Genomic DNA, 13,280 nt, shown 5'->3' on the forward strand with positions numbered 1-13,280 from the left:
GGCAGGAAGAATAAAAAAAGAACCTTATTATCTAAATGGTGAGAGATTGAGGAGCTTTGGGATTCACAGGGACCTGGGTGTCCTAGTGCATGAATCACAAAAGGTTAGTATGCAGGTACAGCAGGTAATTAGGAAAACTAATAGAATGTTATCATTTATTGTGAGGGGAATTGAGTACAAAAGTAGGGAGGTTATGCAGGGCATTTGTACTGGCCATTGGTGAGAACATACCTGCACCAGTACTGGTCTCCTTATTTAAAGAAAGATGTAAATGCATTAGAAGCAGTTCAGAGAAGGTTTTCTAGACTAATACCAGGAATGGGCGGGTTGTCTTGAGGAAAGGCTAGACAGGTTAGGCTTCCATCCACTGGAATTTAGAAGAGTGAGAGGCGACTTAATTGAAACATTTAAGATCCTACAGGGCCTTGACAGGCTGGATGTGGAGAGGATGTTTTTTCGTGTGGGAGGATCTAGAACTAGGGGGTCACTGTTTGAAAATAAGGCGTCGCTCATTTAAGACCGAGATGAGGAGAAATATTTTCTCTCAGAGGTTTGTATGTCTTTGGAACCCTCTTCCTCAAAAGGCGGTAGAAGCAGAATCTTTGAATATTTTTAAGGCAGAGCTAGGTGGATTCTTGGTTAACGGAGGTGGGGGGTGGTGGTTAAAGGTGATCGGATTAGGCAAGAATGTGGGGTTGAGGTTACATTCAGATCCGCAATGATCTTATTGAATGGCGGAATAGGCTCGAGGGGCTGAGTGGCCTACTCCTATTCCTAATTCGTATGTTTGTATAGTTGCCTGTTCCACATAACAGCTTTCTGTAAATATAAACTATATTGATATTGCCATTGTTAAATTAAGGAATAGAAATTTTCCAGGGCCATTAAAGAAATGTCTCCTCACAGATAGTTTTGGATTGAAAGAAATGTCAGACAAAAGTGTTGATGTGGGGAAATTGAGCAATTTAATGGTGGTATGGTTTGAAATTTACAACAAAAGCTGTTGAAATTCCATTTTCTATATTGTGCCCAAACTCATCACGAATTCCAATGAAATAACCTAAATCACCTTTAATGACCAATTACAAGCAAAAGTGTAGCACTTTTTAGCAATATGCAATTGCTGAACATTGAAATAAGCAATCATTTGTTTCATATTAATACCATGACCTCTAACGGTTGGCCATTTTATTTCAATATCAAAAAGAATTATCAGAAATGCTGTCTTGCTGTGGGAACAGTTATTTTTCAAAATGGGATCGAAGAAATATAAACAAACAACTTATTGTGTTTGCATCTATCAATAATGTGACTACCTTCAACTACTTGTGACCTTTAGCTGAGACATGCAGTCACTAAAGTGTTTATATACAATATATTCAGGACAGCTTTTTCTTTCAAAAGACCACTGTAGTCAATGTTCACAGTGAATTATTTACACTGCTGTAGCGAAGTCCAATTCTAATGACACAAGTATAATTTATTATTTATTCTTCTATTTGTACCATAACAGAAAAATAATTTATTAATAACTGTTTTACAACAGATTTATATTTGTAATGCCATTACTTAAAAAAAATTGAAGTTGCTTTATCCAACCCACTTGATTCTGTTGAAGAGCTGATAACAGGTTCATTGGGATTGGTAAAGATTCAGGCAACAATTTCTTTTGTGCTAGAATAGTTAGTTTGCTTTTTAGTGAATGTTTACACATAAATCCCTTCTTTTGTGTTTTTGATTTGTATTCAAAGCCTGCACAAACTAAGGCTGAATAAAGACTCGATTTTTATTAGAAGAATCAAAATTGACTGACAATGTGCTGAACGAATATGATCCATTTTTCAGTTATAACAAATTACCGTTTGCAACAAAGTAGTTTCCAAGTATTTACTCAAGTACCAGCGTAACTAAGTTGCTGGCAGCTTCAGCTCTGAGTTAGAAGATTGTGGGTTCAAGCCCTGCTCCACGATTGGAGGACAAAAATCACGTCTGAAGGAGTGCTGCATTGTCAGAGGCACTATTGTTCCAGTGAGACATTAAATTGAGGCCCACTCCTTGTCCACCTGGGTGATGTAAAAGTTGCATACATTATATTAACAATAATGTTCTGACAGCATTTCCCTTTTATCATCATAATCAAAAATAGATGCCCAGGTCATTGGTTTGGTGTTTTGGGGCTTGGTGTGGGTTAGGATGCAGGCAGCAGAGTTTTGAATGAGCTTAAGTTTATATAGGGTGGACAGTAGGAGGTCAGCCAGGGGAGAATTAGTAGTCAAATCAAGAGGACTGTTCTTTTTGGACAAGGGGATGTTGAGATGAGATTTGATAGAGGTATTCAAGATCAGGAGGGGCCTAGAGAGAGTGAATAGGCAAAAAATGTTCCCATTGGTGGAAGGACTGAATACCAGAGGGTACGGATTTAAAGTAATTGGCAAACGAAGCAATGACAACATGAGGAAAAGCTTTTTCATGCAGCAAGTGGTTAGGATCTGGAATGCACTGTCTGTGATTGTGGTGGAGGCAGGTTCAATTGAAGATTTCAAAAGGGAATTGAATTATTATCTGACAAGAAAAAAATTGCTGGGCTACGAGGAAAGGGCAGCAACGTGGCACTTCGCTCCTTCAGAGGGCCAGCACAGAAATGATGGGCCAAATGGCCTCCCTCTGTGCTATAACCATTCTATAATTCCATGAGGGTTTCAGCCATAGATAATCTGTTGCAGGGGCGGAGTGGGGCAATGCTACAGAGGTGAAAGTAGAGAGTCTTAGTCTCGCCTCAGTGTCAAATATGACACCTGTGCTGCAAATGGTCTGGTTGAGTCTCGGGCAGTCGTCAGGAAGAGAGATGAAGTCAATGGCTAGAAAATGGAGTTTGTGACAGAAACTGAAGACAATGCCTTCTATCTGTCTAACATTTTGTTGGAGGCAATTTCTGCTCATCCAGTACATTGGACAAGCAATGTGACAAATCAAAGATAGTGGAGGGGTTGAGAGAGTTGGTAGTAAGATAAAGCTGGATGTCATTCATGTACATGTGGCACCTATTGGAAGGATATGGCCCAAGTGCCTATTATGTAGAAGACCAAAATGTAAACTTTGTTGACAGTAGCACTTCTCTTCAATGCTGTGTAGATTTTAAAACAATCTATTTTTATTATGATCACAGTGTCCCCATTGTATAAACCCAACTTTAAAATATCGCCTGTGACTTGCTTACATCATTAGCAAGCAAGAGCTTGCTTCAGTTGATTAACTCTCACCTCTGATTTGGAAGGATGTGGGTTAAAGCCTCACGCCAAGATCTGAGTACATGATGTAGTTGGATATTCCAGTGCTGTCCTTCCAATAGGATGTTAATGTACGGGACCTCCCTGGACCTTATAGGAATTCATGACAAAAATTAAACTCGCAGTATTCTGGCCATTGATGCTCCCCCAAAATTTCAACTTCTTGCTGTCTTTGGGTTTTGCTATGTGCAAAATGGCTGTTGTGTTTATGCAACAGTTACTGTGTTCCAAGTTATTTCATTGGGCTGGAAGTTGTTGGAGTAGGGCATCTTGTATCATGCCAAGTTAGTTAGACTTTCCTTGCACCCTTCAGCTCTCAATTTTATTTGCTATGTGCATTGCTGGTAATGTGAACTGGTAACAGTAAATGAGGGCAACAGGAGATCGAGAATCTTGGTAAACAATGAAAGCAACAGTGTATCCCCTTAATTAATTAAATTTAAAGACTGAGAAATAAACAGAGAAGGAATTGAATTAAATGGGATGTATTGGTGGGGTGTGGTGGGGGAGATGGTGACATAGTGGTCATGTCACTGGACTAGTAATCCAGATGCTCAGGCTAATTGTCTGGGGTTCAAATCCCACTACAGCAGCACTGGATTCAAATTCAATTAATAAATCATAAAGCTGGAATATAAAGCTAGTCTCAGTAATGGTGGCCATCAATTGTTGTAAAAACCCATCCTCTTCACTAATGCCCTTTAAAGAAGGAAATCTGCCATCCTTAGCTTAGTAGTCTTGTCTACATGTGACTCCACACCCACAGCAATTGTCATCTGCAAGCCACTTAGTTCAAGGGCAGATAGGGATGGGCAACAAAGGCTGGCTTTACCAGCAACATTCGCATTGAAATAAAGAAAAAAAAATCAACATTAAATCAGTTTAGAAAGATAAATAGAAAGTGTGAAATAAGATTTGGATTAGGCAAGAGGGAAAAAAGAGACAAAGGGAAGTAAGAAAAAAAGTTTAATTTGAACTTTGACATTTTTAAAATCTCCAATAATTTACTACCCCCAAAAAGTGACACTAAACTTTTAATTATTTGTTTTAGAAGCCAGAGATTGAAACGGTCATTAATATTTATTACGTTGTTAAAAGAGTACTTATTCTATTAACTACTAGGCTTAGCTTTCTAATGGGCAATTAATGTGCAAGTGCAGCATCTGCATGAAACTCAAAGGCAGGTTAACTGAATTACCATTTTTGCGAAGCTAACACTGAAACAGCGTATATCATCTAAAAACTGGTGATTTGCAGTTCATGAGGTATCTCTTCCTCAGCACAACTTCCTGACCAATTTACACATTAATGATGGTATGCCTCATTCTGACGCCATTATTTTTACAGCAAATTCTGACCCGCTGTTTCTAAAATATTTTGAGACATTTCTGATTGGTGTGATAGATAAGGTGCTACAAAAATGCAAATATTTCTTTCTTAACTTTTAGTTTCATTATTTAATTTACAAAATTTACATTACAAATCTTAATTGATATGTTGTTAATTGTAGATAATAGTCTCCATCAGTTGCATCTCTGGATGCTTTTTTTGAAAATGAAAGACATGATTGATACCATGTTTTGTCCAAATTGCTTGTTTAGCATTTAGAAAACGTATTACAAAAATAACACTTATGTTGACACAAGTATGTTTTTCCATCTTGCAGACCCGCCAAGTGTGGAGCCTACATTTCTGGAGATTCGGCAGGGTCAAGGCAGGAGCATTACCATGACGTGCAAAGTATTGAAAGCTTACCCAACCCGCGTGCTAACCTTTGAATGGAAGCTGGGCAATAAGATTTTACTAACAGGGCGATTTGAGTCACAGGATTATACGCAGATCAGAGTGGACAATCTTTCCAAAGACAGCTATGGAGTTTACAACTGCAGCATAATAAATGAGGCTGGTGCTGGCACATGTAGTTTCCTTGTGACAGGTACCCATTCCAAATATCATTAATATGATATTTTTATATTATGGACTGAATATTATTTCCCTGTTGACTTGATTTAACACTGCAAAAATTAATCTCTTCCTGCTTTTGACTGATTCGCCTGACAGAATCATTCTGTAGTGTATTTGCCACTCTGACCTCAGTTTTCAGTGAATATAGCGCTGGATTTTACGCTCCCCCACTAGTAGGTTTGAAAGTGAGGCAGCAGAGGGGACTTCCCAACCTTCTGCTTGTCCCTGACCTCTCTGAAATTTTTGGGCGGGTAGGGATCAATCAGCCTGTTGACCCTTGGGTCTATTGAGGCCTTTAAGTGGCCAATCAATGGCCTCTTAAGGCTCTCATCCTGCCACTGCCAGTTTTTTACCTGCAGTGGTCGGATTCCCATGCCTTGTGGGAAGCCGACTAGTATTGCGGTCAGCCTCCTTTACGGGTTCCCTGAGCTCATCGGAGGCACCTGCCCAAGGTCATCCACTGCCCTCCCTGCCCCCTCCACCACATTTTTACCCTCCTCTTGGTCTCTTTTAAAACAGCCCCAACCCCTCCCTCCCTCAACTCCCTCACCGAGGCACCCAACTCCAGATTTACCTGGGCTCTTCAACGTTATGGGGCTGGTAGCTGTCTCAGCAGTTGCCAGTGCTTTCCACTGCTTATTAATGTGATTGGCCGGTAGCTCCTTAAGGCAAGACTTCATTCTGAGATAAGGGTGGAAGCCTCACGTTAAAGCAATTAATGCTGCTCCCAGTATTAAATTGCAGGACAGCCATTGGGGTGATGGGTGGGCTCCCCATCAACATTTTAGCCAGGGGCCCAGCACACTGTAAAGTCCAGCCATGCTGTCGTCCCCACTCCACTTCTGACTGCTATTAGCATGGTTTTCATTTCACTGCCATCATAATACAAAGCAGCAGCAGAGTAAAAGTATTTTCTAGCTGTTTGAAAACTAAATTACAAGTTTAAAATTAAAATAAATTGAACTAACAATTATTATTAGGACTCCTTACCTATAGTACTTATAGATGGTGGAGTGTTAATAAGACAGAGAGTCTTCATGTTGAAATGACATTTATAAATCTTTTCAGGGTTCATGATTTATCATGCGTTAGGATTTTTGGCCTATTCTTCTCATTCACAGAGATGATTTGGGGATGAGTTATTCTTGAGCCATTTTTATGAAACCAAAATGATTTTTCACGGGCTTTAAAAAGAAAAAGCTAACGACTGCAAGCATTGAAAATGTGTGTTGAGGCCAGGTGAGCCAGTTTGTGGAATATCAGAGTTCACAGTCCACTTCAATAAGGGTCCGTTATTTCATCTCAGGCCCATTAAACCAAATTAGCCAGTATTCATTCTGATAACACTAAGAAAGATTTCCTTCATACCTGCTCTCTAAAGTGATATGGTGATGAGGAGAAGTGACAGCCCTTTTTTTTTGATAGGCCTACTGCAAAATCCCTGATCGGGAAAGAGTCAGAAGCAAAGTCTTCCAACTGACTATTTGTCTGAGAGAAAATTGGATAAAACGACATGTAGGGTATCTGTCAGATAACTAGATCCAGAAAGGAAACCTGGTCTAGTGAGATGAGCCTCAATCATCCCAAGATGAGAACTGATTAGCATCAGGGGACTGACTAGGAAAAGTTAATTGAGCCATGCCAAGAGGAAAGTGTGGCAGACTTTCATTATTTTTTTCTGTTCTCATGAAAACTTCCATTGTTATGATTATTTGGGAGTACAGAACTTGGGTATTGTTGAAAAAAGACATCTTGTCAAAGCTTGTTTCAAAGATCATCAGAACAATCGCAAGAATGCCAAAGTCAGGGGAGGCAACAACTTTATACTGTGTGAGAGGAGATTGGTTGATAAGTAGACTCTGATAGAGGCATTGTCATGGAGAATGCACCTGTTAATGGCGACAGACAGTTAACTGCCAAGCATTGTTTGAAATTTAAACCAGGCAGCTTGACTCTGATTGGTCAAGGCATTGTCCTGATGAATGAACAAGCAAATGTCTATCACTTATTTTGTGTAGCTAAAACAGGCATAATCTATGTACATGTTCTTTCTGTCTGCAAAGAACAGGGTCCTGTGTATTAACATATGTCGCTTCCAGTACATGCAAATGTGCCACATCCTGAACCCGACTGACAATCTTAAATTGGTTGTCAGCATAATTTTTAACACACTGAAGATTATTTAGCAAATGCTGTCCAATCACGGAATCACACTTAATGTTGGACATTGTTTTGAGTTTAGCAATCACGGTCTGGTTGACTACGGTCTGTATCTTGCCCATTGCAAACAGCGGCTGGACATTCTGTTTGATGTGATCAGCCAGTCTTTGGGATGTATGACCTACGTTCCGAGCATCACACTGGCACTGAAATTAATACACCATATTGCACAGCTGTGAAATAGGCAGTAAATCTTTTTGGCTTGACGGCAGCATCCTGTTAGTAGTGAGTACCACTCGTGTTGCTATTGCGTAGTAGCAGCGTGAAACATCTAGCTTCACTTTTTTTTATTAATTCTTGGGATGTGGGCTTCACTGGCTGGGCCAGCAATAATTGCCCATCCCCAGTTGCCCTTGAGAAGATGGTGGTGAGCTGCCTTCTTGAACTGCTGCAGTCCATGTGGTGTAGGTACACCCACAGTGCTGTTATGAAGGGAGTTCCAGGATTTTGACCCAGCTACAATGAAGGAACAGCAATATATTTCAAAGTCAGGATGGGGTGTGACTTGGAGGGGAACTTCCAGGTGGTGGTGTTCCCATCTGTCTGCTGCCCTTGTTTTTCTAGATGGCAGTGGTCATGGGTTTGAAAGGTGCTGTTGAATTCCTGCAGTGCGTGTTGTAGATGGTACACACTGCTGCTACTGTGTATCGGTGGCGGAGGGAGTGAATGTTTGTGGATGGGTTGCTAAGCAAATAGGCTGCTTTGTCTTGGACGGTGTCAAGTTTCTTGAGTGTTGTGGGAGCTGCGCTCATCCAGGCAAGTGGAGAGTATTCCGTCACACTCCTGACTTGTGCCTTGTAGATGACGGACAGGCTTTGGGGAGTTATGAGGTGAGTTACTTGTCGCACGATTCCTATCCTCTGACCTGCTCTTGTAGCCATGGTAATTATATGGCTAGTCTGGTTCAGTTTCTGGTCAATGGTAACCCCCAGGATGTTGATAGTGGGGGATTCAGTGATGGTAATGCCATTGAACAACAAGGGGCGATGGTTGGATTCCCTCTTGTTGGGAATGGCCATTGCCTGACACCTGTGTGGTGCGAATGTTACTTGCCACTTGTCAGCCCAAGCCTGAATATTGTCCAGGTCTTGCTGCATTTGAACATGGACTGCTTCAGTACCTGAGGAGTCATAAATGGTGCTGAACATTGTGCAATCATCAACGAACATCCCAACTTCTGATCTTATGATAGAAGGAAGGTCATCGATGAAGCAGCTGAAGATGGTTGGGCTCAGGACACTACCCTGAGGAACTCCTGCAGTGATGTCCTGGAGCTGAGATGACCGACCTCCAACAACCACAACCATGTTCCTTTGTGCTAGGTATGACTCCAACCAGCGGAGAGTTTTCCCCCTGATTCCCATTGATTCTAGTTTTGCTAGGCCTCTTTGATGCTACACTAGGTCAAATGCAGCATTAATGTCAAGGGCAGTCACTCTCACCTCACCCCGGGAGTTCAGCTCTTTTGTCCATGTTTGAACCAAGGCTGTAATGAGGTCAGGAGCTGAGTGGCCTTGGCGGAACCCAAACTGGATGTCAGTGAGCAGGTTATTGATAAACAAGTGCTACTTGATAGCACTGTTGCTGACCCTTCCATCACGTTACTGATGACGGAGAGTAGACTGATAGAGTGGTAATTGTCTGGGTTGGATTTGTCCTGCTTTTTCTGTACAGGACATACCTGGGCAATTTTTCACATAGCTTGGTAGATACCAGAGTTATAGCTGTACTGGAACAGTTTGGCTCGGGGAGCAGCAAGTTCTGGAGCTCAGATCTTCAGTACTATTGCCGGAATGTTGTCAGGGCCCATTGCCTTTGCGGTATCCAATGCCTTCAGTGGTTTCTTGATATCACATGGAGTGAATCGAATTGGCTGAAGACTTGCATCTGTAATGCTGCAGAGCTCCGGAGGAGGCCAAGATGGATCATCCACTCGGCACTTCTGGCTGAAGATTGTAGCAAATGCATCAGCCTTATCTTTTGCACTGATGTGGTGGGCTCCTCTATCATTGAGGAAGCGGATATTTGTGGAGCCTCCTCCTCCAGTGAGTTGTTTAATCGTCTACCACCTTCATGACTGAATGTGGCAGGACTGCAGAGCTTAGATCTGATCCATTGGCTTTGGAATCACTTAGCTACCTATCACTTGCTGCTTATGCTGTTTGGCATGCATGTAGCCTCGTGTTATAGCTTCACCAGGTTGACCTCATTTATACGTATGCCTGGTGCTGCTCCTGGCATGCCCTCCTGCATTCTTCATTGAACCGGGGTTGAGCCTCTGGCTTGATGGTAATGGTAGAGTGGGGGATATGCCAGGCCAAGAGGTTACAGATTGTACTCGTGCACAATTCTGCTGCTGCTGATGGCCCACAGTGCCTCATGGATGCCCAGTCTTGAGTTGCTAGATCTGTTCAAAATCCATCCCATTTAGCACAGTGGTAGTGCCACGCAACACAATTGAAGAAATCCTCAATGTGAAGATGGGACTTTGTGTCGACAACAACTATGCGGTGGTCACTCCTATCTGTACTGTCATGGACAGATGCATCTGCGGCAGGCAGGTTGGTGAAGATGAGGTCAAGTATGTTTTTCCCTCTTGTTCTTCACCACCTACCGCAGACCCCATCTAGCAGCTATGTCGCTTAGGACTTGGCCAGCTCAGTCAGTACTGGTGTTACATAGCCACTCCTGTTGATGGACATTGAAGACCCCCACCTAAAGTGCATTCTGTGCCCTTTCCATCCTCAGTGCTCCCTTCAAGTGGTGTTCAACACGGAGGAGCACTGATTCATCAGCTGAGGGAGGGCGTTACATGGTAATCAGCAGAAGGTTTCATTGCCTGATTTGACCTGATGCCATGAGACTTCATGGGATCTGGAGTCGATGCTGAGGACCCCCAGGGCAACTCCCATCCCTGGGTATGTCCTGTCCCACTGGCAGGACAGACCCTTTCTGTCCTGCTGGTGTTGGTGATGGTGGTGTCTGGGACATTATCTGTAAGATATAATTCAGTGAGGATGACTATGTCAGGCAGTTGCTTCACTAGTCTGTAAGACAGCTCTCCCAATTTTGGCAGTAGCCCCCAGATGTTAGTAAGGAGGACTTTGCAGGGTTGACAGGGCTGAGATTGCCATTGTCGTTTCCAGTCCCTAGGTTGATGCCAGGTGGTCCATCCGGTTTCATTTCTTTTTTTTGACTTTTTAGCAGCTTGATAAAACTGAGTGGCTTGCTAGGCCATTTCAGAGTCAACCACATTGCTGTGGGTCTGGAGTCACATGTAGGCCAGACCAGGCAAGGACAGATGCTTTCCTCCCTTAAATGGACTTAGTGAACCAGATGGGTTTTTACAAAAATGGACAATTAGACTTTTTAATTCCTGATTTTTATTAAATGCAAATCCCACCATCTGCTGTGGTGGGATTCAGACCCGGGTCCCCAGAGAATTACCCTGGGTCTCGGGATTACTAGTCCAGTGACAATACCACTACACCATCACCTACCCTATTGTTGTTCAAATTTTTGAGATACCCTGCCCTTCCAGGGTAATCTGAGATAGACTGGGCACTTTTCAGGGCCGAAAGTGACAGCCTTATGAGTTCATGAGTTTACACGATATACAGCATGAAACATTCTAATCAGGGGAGCCATTACCACGCAGGATGCATCCTATTTCAGCATCAAGCTTGCATGGTGAGCAAATGGCTTGGGCCCTATTTATGAGGTTGCCGATAAGGCCATTGTTATAGCACATGGCACTGTACGAATCCCAACACGTGTATTGATTAGTGAAGGTAGGCTTGTGGTAGACCGTGATAGAGAATCCTTAGCAGATTTCTCAACTAGTACGTCAAGAAAAGGGAGTTAATTTGACTGCTCCATTTCAAAGGTGAATTTGAGCGCAGGGAGGCTTTGACAAAAATGCCTTTTTTCTACAATACTTCCATTGTTAGTTGAATCAAGTTGATATTTGATTATATCTCTGAGCAGTATATTAACCATATACCTATAAAATAAAGCACCTTAATGATTCCTATCCGGTCTTATCTATGAGTACCTCATTAAGTGTTTCAGCTTATCTTTGGGAAGATGGGAAAAGTTCAAATAAAGACATATGTGAAAGACACAATATGCAATCCAAAGTATAAGTAAATATGACTGATTTGCTCTTGGGTTACCCTAATGCCTCATTAGAGACTGGACAGCATGAGCACATTCCTGAATATAAACATTCAGACCACTCATGGGAATGATCAGTACATGTCTATTTGAAGGAGTATTCAAGGCACTTTTAACAATGATATATGGATAGTAGTTTAAACTGGAACTGGGGAGATATAAGTATTGTGTTACATTCAAAACAACTAATTAAACTATTTAGTATAGCAACAGTTTACAACTGAGTGATATTTCTAAACTTGAAACTTAATTAGTTAAATTAAACATAATAAAGATGACAGGGCATGTGATGTGCCACAGCTGTAGCATTCTGGGGCCTGGTGAACACCAGTGTGATCCATGGCAACCACGTCTGCTGTAAGTGCCTGTAACTCGAGGAAGTTTGGCTCTTTGAACTGGAGTCCTAGCTTCGGATGGTGTGAAAGATCAGGGAGAAGGAAAGCTGCCTGGACACTTTGTTCCAGGAAGCAGTCACACCGTTTAGGCTAGATACTTCAGATTTGGTCTGTGGTCAGGGACAAGAGGTTGTGACTATGAGTGAGCCAGTTATGGGAATCCAGAAAGACAAAGTGAAGGAACTTCAGCCCTCGTCCAACAGATTTGAGGTTCCAGCACCTTGTGTGGGCAAGAGCAGGGACTGCAGGGAGGATGAGCCAACTAACCATGGCTCTGTGGTGCCAGGAGCGATTCAAGTGGGGAGAGCTAAAAAGAATATAGTTGTTGTAGCGGGCAGTACAGTTTAGCGGATAGATACTGTTCTCTGCAGTCAAGAACATAAGTATCGAAGGCTGTGTTGCCTGCCCCAGTGCCAGGGTGGAGGACATCTTCTCAGAGTTGAGAAGGACTTGGAGTGGGAGGGGAAGCTTCCAGTTGCTGTGATCCACGTGGTACCAGTGACATGGGTAGGTCTGAAAAAGAGGATCTGCTGTGGGTGTATGAGCACCTAGGGGCTAAATTTTTTTAAAAAAAGAACCAAAAAGGTGGTAATCTTTGGATGGTGGAATTTGATTTCAATAAAAATCAGGAATTAAAAGACTAATGATGACCACGAAACCATTGTCGATTGTTTTAAAAACCCATCTGGTTCATGAATGTCCTTTAGGGAAGGAAACCTGCTGTCCCTACCTGGTCTGGCCTATATGTGACTCAAGACCCATAGCAATGTGGTTGACTTTTAAATGCCCTCTGAACAAGGGCCGTTAGGGATGGGCAATAAACACTGGCCGAGACAGCAACGCCCACATCCCATGAATGAATTTTTAAAAAAATCTTTGGGTTACTACCTGAGCCATGAGCAAATTGGCATTATGGTAAATAAGATTAGAGAATGAATGCATGGCTCAAAGATTAGTCTGGAAGAAAAGAGCTTTGATTCACTGGGCACAGGCACCAGTACCAGTGTGGCCCAGTCTTCACCTGAATCTGGCAAATTGTATAGCTAGAGCTGTGGAGAAGGCTTTAGCTTAAATAGCGGGCAGGAGGATTCACATGATGGGAGATTTGTAAAGTCAAAGAGAGAGGACAACGTAATAGTGCAGGGTAACGATGTGGGAAATGATAACTAGACGTGACAAAAAAGGACAGAGCATAAGAATGCACCAGCAAATAAAGTTACCGCATGGAAAAACGGTA

General features: G+C 42.3%; 1 protein-coding gene across 1 annotated transcript in view; it reads left to right on the top strand.

Annotated features, from left to right (window-relative positions):
• Positions 1–13,280, top strand: part of mdga2a (MAM domain containing glycosylphosphatidylinositol anchor 2a) — a 912,278-nt gene that overhangs the window by 598,423 nt on the left and 300,575 nt on the right. Inside the window, exon 10 of the mRNA XM_041214670.1 lies at positions 4,954–5,223. Coding sequence (XP_041070604.1) covers positions 4,954–5,223 — 270 coding nt within the window. The remainder of the gene's footprint in view (positions 1–4,953; positions 5,224–13,280) is intronic.

The sequence above is a fragment of the Carcharodon carcharias genome, chromosome 20 (genome assembly GCF_017639515.1).
Source record: "Carcharodon carcharias isolate sCarCar2 chromosome 20, sCarCar2.pri, whole genome shotgun sequence".
Lineage (NCBI taxonomy): Eukaryota > Metazoa > Chordata > Chondrichthyes > Lamniformes > Lamnidae > Carcharodon > Carcharodon carcharias.